The 11,899-nt window shown below is 39.9% G+C and overlaps 1 protein-coding gene across 3 annotated transcripts in view; it reads left to right on the plus strand.

Annotated features, from left to right (window-relative positions):
• Nucleotides 1–10,441, plus strand: part of TRAF3IP2 (TRAF3 interacting protein 2) — a 34,670-nt gene extending 24,229 nt beyond the window's left edge. For 2 of the 3 annotated variants that reach the window (XM_074990722.1, XM_074990724.1), the window contains 4 exons: nt 1,106–1,174; nt 4,062–4,178; nt 5,340–5,414; nt 10,278–10,441. In XM_074990722.1, the coding sequence (XP_074846823.1) occupies nt 1,106–1,174; nt 4,062–4,178; nt 5,340–5,414; nt 10,278–10,424 (408 nt within the window). In that variant the 3' untranslated portion in view covers nt 10,425–10,441. The remainder of the gene's footprint in view (nt 1–1,105; nt 1,175–4,061; nt 4,179–5,339; nt 5,415–10,277) is intronic. The other variant, XM_074990723.1, reaches the window with a different exon arrangement.
• Nucleotides 10,442–11,899: the final 1,458 nt, after the last annotated feature.

Consider the following 11,899-nt stretch of genomic DNA (forward strand, 5'->3'; position numbering starts at 1 on the left):
TGTTGGGAGTTTATTAATGAGGTGCTGTATGCATATGCAGCACTTCATTAAGCAAATTCCCCCCACAGCAACTTCAAAGTTTTAAACTTCGAAGTACCAGCTCACGTCTAGCCGCGGCTCACCCGCCAGTACTTCAAAGTGCCGGGGCAACTTCGAAGTCCCCTTACTCCTCAAAATGTTGATAGTTTGATTCTTAATATGACCATCTCTTATGAAAACTGTTGATATCATTTCTGGAGCCAGAGTAACGAATGTAGGAAAATGGTACCAAAGCAGGTACCCAAATATGTTTTTTTCTGTCTTATTATTTTTAAAGGAGATATAAACAGAGTCTTGGGAGACAGCCACATGGCTCATCTACCAAAACCTTGGCAATGTTAAAATGTACTTCAGTAGCCAGCATCATAAACTATCAATTTAAGGAGTTCATGAACCTTGCAGAGAGCGGATTGAGGCTGTATACTTTACAGTTAAACCTCCTCCTACTCATTACTCTTTGCAGCTTGGATTACAGCTTCTACTAGCAATAGTTGCATAGCAATGTGGAGCCAGGATCAGATATTTTGCAGGAAGAAGGCTGTAAATCTTTCCTAATAAATAGTTTTGGACATAAATTCATGAATCCTTTTGTAGTGATGCTGATATAGGGAAATAATGGCAAGGTTTGGGTTGGGTTGGGCTGGGCTGGGCTGGGTTTTGGATGGAAGAATGTTGTATGTGTCTGGTTTGGAAGGGCTGGGGAGAAGAGCAGTAAATGGAAGATTCAAAAGCCACAGGAGTGGAGAAACAGATGAAGCATTTGAGGAATGTTCTCAAACCCGTGATTTAAACTTTCAACACTACGACTTGTGTGGAGTTTCACTCTGGTTTCAACTCTATCTTTGATGGAGATTTTCTGAAAACATTTAGTAAATATCTATGAAAAAAGGGAATGATTTTGATATGTAAATGCTAATCTGTCCTTCATCTAGGAAGAGTGAACACATAAGACTCTGGCTCTTTCAGGACCCTATTTGACTTAAAATTTGTTTGTTCAACTTTTTACAATTGTTGCAGGAAACAGACTGTGGAGAAGTAATAATCTCAAATTCTCCTTCTCTGACAGATTGATGTATTTGAGGACACAGTACGAGGCATTGACATCATTAAGTGGATGGAACGCTACCTAGGTGATGTACGTAAGGACAATCTAATATTCTCTGGGTATTTTCCCATGGAGATGGCACAAGAAAAATTCATAAAGTTGATACTGATAGTGAGGGACGAGAGCCAAAATGTGAGGTGCACACACCTATGCTAAATATACAGAAACAAAAATAAGTTTGTCTTCATTAAACAGCAGAGTGAACATGGATACATTTGTTTCTCAGTTCTCTTTGCCCCCAGCACTCTCCACTAAGGTTTTCATCCATCTCTGCCTCTCTCCACATCACAAATTTTCTACTTGTCTGTCTGCTCAGGCCTAGTGCGACATTTTTCCTCCCCACAAGACTGATTGATTTGGTCTATCTACTTGCCTGCTCTCAGTGGTCCAATCTCTTTTCCCAAAATCCTTTCCAATTTTCCTCGTCTAGACATTTGACCATGCACTTCCTGCCTGGGCTCTTGTTGTCCTCAAACTGGGAGGTTTTTGGTACAAAATTGCTTCTACAAAAGAATGTGAAATATGGTGCAGCACTTTTGTGCAATAGGTCCACAACACAAGTAGCTAAATGGATATTTGCATGATTTTTTTTTTGTCCTGCTTTGTTTTTAATCTATTTTAGCCTTAGGGAACATTAATCTCCCTGAGCCAATCCAACTGTGATTTGTTTTCCATTGACAGACCAGATATAAATCAATGGTTTAATTTAGGAATCATGTTTTAAAAGAAAAAAAATTATTTTAGACTTAGCCTGTTCTAGACTAAAACAAGCAAAAGAGGCATATAATCTGCCATAGATTTCAGAGCGTTTGTCTGTCTGGTAGGTGTTAGGACCACCAAATTTGATATACAGCTTCCTCTTATCATACCTTAAAGCAATGTCAGGATTTGGCTGTGCCAGGAATGGGATTGTTTCTCATAAAACCAAACAGAATAGAGACAAAATCACCAAATCAAGCACAGTCCTCAAAACTGACATAGCTGAGCCGATGCTGAAAGAGACTGAACCAAAATGAGCTAGAAAAATCAGATGAACCTGGAATAGGAGTGCTTCTCAATAAACCTTACAGAAGAAAGCTACAATGGAGAAATTTGGAATAATGCCCTGTTTTGGCACAACTAAATCAATGCATGAGGTTTGAAAACTAGAAGAAAAAGTTATTGGGGAAAACAGGACTATAGCCCTTGTTTGTTAAAACATAGTGAATGATAGGAGTTTATAGGGATGAAGAAAAATATATATTTGGTGGAATTTGCATTTAAAAATTTACTAAAAAATTAAACAGACAAATTTGAACAATCCTTTTTTTTAAGAAATCTGACATAAAAATAACACTATATTTTTGAAAAATACAATCATTTAAATAAAGCATGTACATTTCACTTTACTTTCCAAAGAAAAACTAAATTGAGTTTTGCACCTGAGCACTGCCAGGAAAATCTGCAAGTGAAACTAAAAAATCAAGATCTTAATCCCTTGTGCTTGCTAAACATCCCAAAGCTCTTTCTCTAAAGCTGGGCTGTTTACTGTGGCGTCTCAGCCAAGCTCCTATTCTAGCAAGTTAAATTTTGTCTGACGTTTCAGCTGGACTTCACGTCATTTCTTATATTACTGTGTAATGTTTGTAAGCATGGTTACAGCAATTATTGAGTTTCATCCTGATGGCAGCTACATTTCAGCAGTGAATGTAGTGCTCCTGTTCCCCGTAGATAGCTTGTGTATTACAATTTGTAAAGCACTTGGTGAAATTGAGGCCTTTGTTGATAAATGTGCTATATAAATGTAAGCTGGAAATTAGTATTCTCCTGGGAGGCAAAGTGAAGACTCAGTCTGACAGCTTTGTATTTTTCTGACAAGTGCAGCTAACTTGAAAGCAAAGACTACAATGCTGCAACTTATGGGGCTGATCTTGAGAGTCCTCAGCATGTACAGCTTTTTCTAAAGTCCATGGACATTCTAGGTACTCAGTTCTTATTGCAAGCAAGCCAAATCATTGTATTAAGCAAAAACAGAGACTAACTCCCACTAACCAACCTTCACAGAATAGAAAGCACTAAATTAATTTCTGTCATGTGGTACACAGCGTCAGGCGCTGGATTCCTTGGATTCATTCTTTCACAGGTTATCTGTTCACTGTCTGTGCATCTGCTTCCCTATATGGCCTTGGTCAAGACAATTAGCCTATCTGTGCCTCAACTTCCCCATCCATAAAATGGAGTTAGGAATGCTTCCCTGCCTAACAGCGGTCTTGTGAGGTTTAATTCGTTAATGTTTGCAGAGAACTTTGAAATCCTTGAAGATCGGCCCACATTTTCAAAAGTCAATGCAAGCAATGGGGTGTACATATGTGTAGGTACCTGCCAATCCCTGCCATGTGTGCACACATGTGGCAGTGTTTGCATGCAAACCAGGCATGTGTAAAAGCAGTTATGTAATATGTTGGTCCAGTACAAGTTACTATGACTCCTTTGTAGTATCTGGCTCCAAAAACTAGATCGTATTCTATGTTCTCACAGTTGGAGAAACTTAAGTGCTTTTGGTGCAGAAGGCCCCAGGTGTGGAGTCCACTGACAACTGTAGTAACATGTAACTTTTGAAAATATGGTCACAGCTATATTACCCATACATTACTTTTTAGTAAGGTGATTTCTACTGCAAATTGGTCAACACTAATATCTCTTGATCTTATCCCTTGACCTTCAGGTATTTTATATGTATAAGTAGCAATTACAAGAAAGAGAGAGGCAAGAGTGCAGAGGAGTCTCACAGTGGTTCACTTGCCAGAATGAATGAGATGCTCTGATGTTTGCTGAGAACATCAAGAGCACTTAAAATACTAGCTGGCAGGTTTCCAAGCAGCCTCTATCAAACACAGTGCGTTTCGTAATTTCATGAGAGTGCTTTTCTCCCTAACAGAAGACAGTGATGATAATCATAGCAATCAGTCCAAAATACAAACGGGATGTTGAAGGGGCTGAATCCCAGCTGGACAGGGATGAGCACGGCTTACATACTAAATACATCCACAGGATGGTAAGGAGGACACACGTTTGCCATTTTAAAAGGAATCTGCATCATCTCTTCTCTTAAAGGCAATTCTTTCTTCAGATGCATTTTCTTTGTTTTCTCTGTGGTGCTCACATTAATGCTGCCCTTTTAATCAGCATCCTGTACACCATACTGTTGGCTAGGAAACCCAGTTTGAGTTCAGGATTAATAATGTGTACCTTATTCTTCTATAGACTCTGTGGTTTTATGAAACTGGATTTTTTGATATGCTGATTCGTCATCTTAAATCCCTCATATGCTCTCCTATGCTCCTCAGAATGAGCTCATATATGCTGCCTCATCTTCCTCCTTGTAATTCACTCTGCTGGCTGAGGGCTCTGTCAGGCAGTGATAAACCTGACTGAGACATGGAATTATGGAACTAAGCACAGAGCTGGCAGGGGAGGAGATTCACCTTCATGTTCTTTCATGAATCTAGATATTTCTTCCTCCCTTGTCAGCTCCCTGATTATCTCACGTTGTAACCGTATATGCCTCACATTGCCACAATTAACCTGCTATTTAAATTTCTCAAAATAGTTCTGTCTAGAGCTCTACATTGATCAGCCAGCATGAGCTAATGCAAAGGTAACCTGTCCCCTATTTGAGAGCTAAGCCCAATATCGTGGCAACACATTCAGTTCACACCACTTCCATCAGAACCTAGGTCAGGTGAAACTTGAGTCTACATACTACGGAGGTTTAGTTAGCATCTTAGCTAAGACACAAAATTGAACCAAATTGTGAAGATATTGAAATTAATGTTTACGCCACTCTGTAAACTGAATTGCATTTCTTATCAAGTCAGACTTAAGCATTTCTTGATTTAACAGGATTACTAGGTGCCACCAAAAAATAGAATTATTTGATTCTGGATAACTGACAAATAGCCAACAAAGTATTGTAAAATTGTTCCCTGTGTCTCTCTTTTCTGAATAGAGACAGGACATATAAATATGTCATAAAAATTATGCTTAGTGTAATTAGAAGTGAAGGTTGATTAGCCAGAAGTCACATATCTTAACAGAAGACTAGTTTGAATAAGCAGTGAATGTTCCGTATGTGTAGGAATCTGGACACGTGTACAGAAAAAATAACTTATAACATTAATCTTTACAGTTAAATGTCAAATTTGTTCTGTTTTAGATGCAGATTGAGTTTATCCAGCAAGGAAGCATGAACTTTAGATTTATTCCTGTGCTCTTCCCAAATGCTAAGAAGGTAAAAACAAATTTTTATATTATTCTTATTTTCTTATCAGATATTATTTTGGTCAATGTGCAAAATGGAATAAAAAGATTAATTGTCTGGGCACTTAATAACACCTTGTTAATAACTTCCTGAGCAATATTTCACTTAAATTGTTCACATTTTTATATACAAATAAAACATAGGCCAAAGTAAAAATCAGTATGTTTACATGATATATTAGGGCTATGTCAACACTTGCCCCCTTCTTCAAAGGGGGCATGGTAATCAGGGTGATGGGAGATTACTAATGAAATTCTGCAATGACTATGCAACACTTCATTAGGCAAATTCTCCCCTGCAGCAATTTAGAAGTGTCAAACTTCAAAGTGCCAGCATGCATGGAGTCGCGGGCACTTTGAAGTGCCTTTAGTCCCCAAAATTTTGAGGAGTAAAGGCACTTCAAAGTAGTGCATGTACTTCAAAGTGCCGACGGCTACACCGCATAGCGTCACTTCGAAGTTTGACACTTCAAAGGTGCCACGGAGGAGAATTTGCTTAATGAAGTGCTGTGTATTCACTGCAGCACTTCGTTAGTAATCTCCCATCACCCTGATTACCATGCCCCCTTTGAAGAAGGGGGAAAGTGTAGACATAGCCTTGGTGTTGTTAAATGTAATCTATAAAATCACAGAAGATCAGGGTTGGAAGACACCTAAGGAGGTCATTTAGTCCAATCCCCTGTTCATAGCAGGACCAGCTAAATCATTCCAGCCAGGGCTTTGTCAAGGTACACATTAAAAGGTCTGATCAGCTGCATGTAGCCCACAATCCACAGTTTGCCCATTCTAGTGTAGTAGGTCACCATATGAGCTGCGGTGGGCTCATCAGAGGCTCTAAAAAGTTTTCTAAGACCCGCAGGTCCTCCCTGTTGGTTTTTGAAGATTCATTTGAAAACTGGAGATAAAATGTAAAATCAAAGTTCTTCCCACGTGTGTGATTTCTGCCCCACTCACATTATCCTTTCCAAGTTCTAAATAGGGACAGGTTGAACCCTCAACACATGACCAGTCCAGACCCAGGTAATTTGCTGGACGAGGCAGGTCAATGCTCATGGGGACTTCGCTTTCCCCCTGCTGCCAGGGGTTCCATTTTCCCATGATGGTCAGGGGCTCCACTCTCTCCCTCAGGTCTCCACTCCCTCTGCAGCTGCCCGCAGCTCTGTTTCCTCCACATCTCTCCATGGCCAGGGGCTCCGCTTTTTCCCTGGTGCTGGCAGCTCCACTTTCCCTATGGGAGTTCTGCTGTCGCCCACAATTCTGCTCTCCCCCAGCAGCCAGGGTCTCTGTTCTCTCCTTGGCAGCTGGGGGCTCTGCTTTACAGGCCCCCAAGCCCAGCAGTACTCCTGGCCTGCTAATTTGGCTCAGGAATGCTCCCCCAGAGTCACTGACAGTGATGGACTAGGAGTATTGTTGGACTGTGGAAGTCCAGATTACAGGGGTTCAGGCTATAATTATATTTGAAATTTCAAAGGGATGTGGTGTTCTTCTTAACTTCTTGGTCTAAAATGCTTTATCCTGAAGTTTGGCTGGGCCCGTTGAACAGCTGTTACATTAACAGAGCCCTGCACAGATACTAAATCAATGTCCACAAATCTAGAAGCCCACAAATATACATCAGAATCCGTGGAGCTGAAGACTCTACCAAGAACTGCAGCTGCTTGTCAGGCTGCAACTCCACAGAGTTAGTGCCTGGCTCTAACAGCTCCTCCGGTGTGGCTGTACCGACCCCAGTCCCAGGCACCAGGCTCACTAGTGGCTGTCCCTGGTCACAGAGCTCCAGTGGGTGGGGCAGCAAGTGGTACATTCATGACAAAAGAGCTGCCAGTGCAGAGCACGCTCTTGCTAGTGGCAGCCCCAACATACTGTTGCTTCCACCGCTGGTAGCTATAGCCCTGTAACTCTGTGGATAGCAATTTATATCCATGTCTGTCCATATCTGCTGATACAAATTTTGTATCTGTCCAGGCCTCTACATAGTAGACTCATGTGCTTTCTGAATTCCAGTGGTGAATGGCAGAGTTCTTTCATATTTACTTGGTTACTTAGTGTTAGCCTATATTTAGGCAACAACATAATTGGCTTGATTTTTTTGAGAAGCCTAAAATTATAGCTAGCAGGGAGATGTGTGTAATTTGTGTGCCTAGCATGTGTGGAACCAAATCATTTATTTAGGTCCCAAAATGTAGCTTTAGACACCTAACTTTTAAGCACCAAAGTTATGAAAATATGACTCAAGTTTATGAAAACTCAGGATGAATAGTGCTATATTTTACTTTTAGATCTTGACGTTTCCAAGTGGCTTTTCTCTTCATATGGAAAGAAAAGTGAAACTATAGGAATGAAGGCATTCCTACACCTGCTTTAGAAATTTTAAAGCTTAGGCCTTAGGGCCAGGTTGTTATCAATGGGAATTCTGGGCAGATCAAAGACAGAGTACTTCTGTGAGTCTTCTATCTATTCATATATCCATACCCTTTAATGCTTTACCCATAGCCATAAAGAAGTGTTAATATGAACTTTTGTTAGTTTTGAGAGCTAATATGAATGAAGAATTTGAGCTTTTACTACTTCAAAAACTTTTAAGAGATACTGTAGGATTATTACAAAAATTTGATTCAGCGTATGTCTGCACTTTGAGCTGAACGTGTATTGTCCCACTTAAGGAGACATATTCACGCTAGTTCAGACTGAGTTGCCATGCTAAAAATAAAGTGTGGCCAGGCAAGCAGCTAGAAGGACTAGGCATCTCTGGTATGTTCCCCTCCAAGAAGCCAGCAGTTTACTCATGGTAGTTAGTGGCTCCCACTGCTTGCACTGGTGCAGCTACACTCTATTTTTAACATGCTAGCTTGATCACATGTGCAGGTATGTTTCCACGAGCTGGAATTTGAACCTTCAGTTTAAAGTGTAAACATGCCCTAAGAATGGTACAAGATTCACAAGTGAACAGATCAGATAGATGCTACAAGTTTGTTTGGGCCTAATGCCAGATACAAGACTAACACACTCAAACTAAATTTGGCTGAACTTTGTATACTATCAGAGCAGCTAGTGTATGGCAGTGGGTCTTGAAGAGTGTCCCAAGGAGTATTTCCAGCTGTTCTGATGAGCTGTCCCTATCAGAGTGGTGAAACATTTGTCTTCAAGCAGTGACACGTCCTGCCAGTTGCAGCTCAGCCTAGGACATTCATAGAGGTTTTTGAGAGATATTTGTCTCAGTTAAACTAAGTTAATCCCATTGCTACAGCCTTTGTGACTGTAGCCTTTAGTTCACATTTCTCTGATCAGCCTTCATAACATTTGCTAATAACCTTACAATTGTAGGGGGAAAAATGTACCTTAGGAAAGAACCAAACCATAAACTGATCTGAATAGATTATAGAGTAGTGGGAGGATCAAAATATGTAAATATGGCACCTATAGAGAGGACATTAACAATACAGATATAAAGTGGAATGATATAAACAGACAGACACACTCATCCCATTAAACCATGTTAATTTTATTTTGCTTTCTGTATATGGTCCTGGTAATGATTTTTCATGTAATTGAGCACAGTATCGCTGCAACTGTCATGAGAAGATGAAGAGTAAAATGTTTGGAAGTGTAAAAACACATGGTAGGGTGTAGAACTTAATAAGTAGTCCCCTATAAAAAAAAGATTTGAGAACCACTCATATATGGAGTAAAGTTTACCACCAATGGGCAATAGGAGTCAACTGGCCCAGATAGTTTTCACTATGAAGCTAAATAAATACTGAAAGGAGAAGAAACTGTGACAAGTACCTTAAGCCAAAGACTGGGTGGGTTTTTCCAGCCTCTAATCATATAATACTACAGGGAATCTGGGACTTGCCAGCTCTCAGGTCTGGCTGTGGATTCAGCCCTTGTATTAGGCCAACAGAGTGGTGGCCTTAGTGATTTAGGTAAAAATATTATGCATTTAAATCCTTACATGAAGTTGCACAAAAAATGTACAATTCAGAACACCATGTATTGCTAGCCAAAGGATCAAAATGGAGAATTTAGTTACTTATTAATATTCATCCCATAAATGAGAATAGACAAGTAATAGACATGCATATATTTATTGATCTGCTGTTTAAGTAACAGGAAACTTACCCTTTACCATATGTCAATGGAATGTTTGCCAGTAATATTCTGTGCACTAACACAAAGCATTGAGAGTCTGTAGTAGTTTTGGTATATTTAAATATATAGTTCCCTGATAACCCAGGGCTGTAGGAGGATCAGTCTGCTCTCAGCCCAACATTGTAAAATCAGAAGGCAAACAAAATACTAGAGTGAAAAAACCCCAACAAAAATCAAGAGTCAGTACATTGACTTTAGTAATACTTCTCATGAGTCATAGGCAAACCTGTTGTATTAAATAATCAGTTTTCATCTGGAGGAAAAGTTTTTAGTCCTTTTTTAAGTACCATGTAAATATGTGACACTATATATATGTTCATAATGCCTGAATACTGTGGTGATGGCCATATTAGGCATTTGGTACTAATATCAGTGAAAAGTAAATTAAACCATGAACGATGGCTAGCACCACTACACACTAACTTAAACATGTAATACACATGTTTTTCATGATGAGTTATGCAGCTGAGAACTACATAGGCACAACACAGTTTCAAAAATAAATACAAATGCAAGTGTGACTTATTTCTTGTCAGTGTTGGGGGAAGTGGCTATAGTAGAGACACAGTGACTGTTGTATGGCAGAATCTAATAGCATTGCTGGGAGGTTTCTGCAAAAAAGAGATATGCAGTCAGGGGATTTTATGTGCTTATGGTTTTGGATTGATTTTCTCATTTGCAGGAACATGTGCCTACCTGGCTTCAGAACACACACATTTATAACTGGCCAAAAAACAAGAAGAACATCTTGTTGCGGTTACTGAGAGAAGAGGAATATGTTGTTCCTCCAGTAGGACCTTTGCCAACACTCCAAGTTGTGCCACTATGAACTTTTTTACAGAAAGTGCATGACAAACGATTGTTGAGGGGTGATGTTGGCAGGAAGCCAGGACTCTTCTAGGTGGGCCTTCCTGGTGATGGAAGATTCTCTTTCTGCTTAAGGAGTTGTATTGGGTAATGCAGGCTCAGCTCCCTCACTTCTCCATTGTATCAAGCAATTCTTTCTGAAGCTAATCAGGCATAATTCCTCCCTGGATTCTGAAACAAACTGCAAATAGAAAAATGTCCAATTTTATTTTTTATTGAGGTCTCTGACATTCCTTTACCAGCTTGCCTCACAGCACGTAAATACTGTAAATTATGTGGCAATTATTGTAAAACAACTGCACCTTCCTATTTGCTGAGGGTTTCTTTTTTGTTAGCCAGATGTCCTTGCATCATACAGTGTTCTCAAACAATGGTATACATAATAAAATATATTTGCTTTTTGTAAAACTGCTTTATTTATCGCTGCGGAGAAATAAGTGAGACTTTATGGTGTTATTGGAAGCAACTTGAAAGGACTGGTGACTGTTCAGCAATGCATCTTTTACTCAGACAGACTGTACTTGGATAAGAGGGCCTGTGACTCTGGCAGACAAAGTGCCAGTTCATGGCAAAATCCCGAGCCTCATTGGATGTGGACACACCTGGATAGAAACTAGTCTGGCTTACCTATGGGTTAGCACAGTTAAAACAGAGAGAAGGTGGATGAGATAGTATCTTTTATTGGACCAACTTCTGTTAGTGAGCAAGACACGCTTGTGAGTTACAGAGATCTTCTTCAGGTCTGGGAAATGTAACCAGAGTGTCACAGCTTAAATACAAGATTGAACAGCTAGTTTAGCATAGCATGTGTTCTAGGGGAACATTCAAGGTGAATGCTAAACTATTAAATCTTTATTTAGCTCTGATGTTCTTGAGTACCTTACCCAGACTTAAAGAAGAGCTCTCTGTAGCTGGGAAGTTTGTCTCTCATGAACGGCATTTGAGGCAATAAAACGTAAAATAAAATAAAAACTTCATTTACCTAGTCTCGCTAATGACCTTAGACCAACAGGGTACAATACCAAGGTATATAACAATGGAAAATAGTGTTAAAGTAGATGTTAATGATATCAGAGTGGGTTTGGTGTCTAGACCAGGGGTCAGCAACCCCTGGCATGGGTGGCAAAAGTGGCACATAAGCCAATTTTCATCGGCATGTGAGGCATGAGCTCAGCCTGGACCCCTTTTCTCCCATGCAGCTGGGAGCTTAATCTAAACCATGCCCCCTGTGGATTAACAAAAGACCACCTAATGCTACCAACCACCACCTAAATGAAGATGCAGAGATTTACCATTTATTTATTAACATAGCTGTTTTAAGTAGGACTATTAGTGACTTTAAAAAGTATCACCAGCACTCTAACCATACATAGAGGTCAAAAGGCCAAATTTTGGCACTCCACCTCAGAAAGGTTGCTGACCCCCAGCTCTACAAGT

The sequence above is a fragment of the Carettochelys insculpta genome, chromosome 3 (genome assembly GCF_033958435.1).
Source record: "Carettochelys insculpta isolate YL-2023 chromosome 3, ASM3395843v1, whole genome shotgun sequence".
Taxonomy (NCBI): Eukaryota; Metazoa; Chordata; order Testudines; family Carettochelyidae; genus Carettochelys; species Carettochelys insculpta.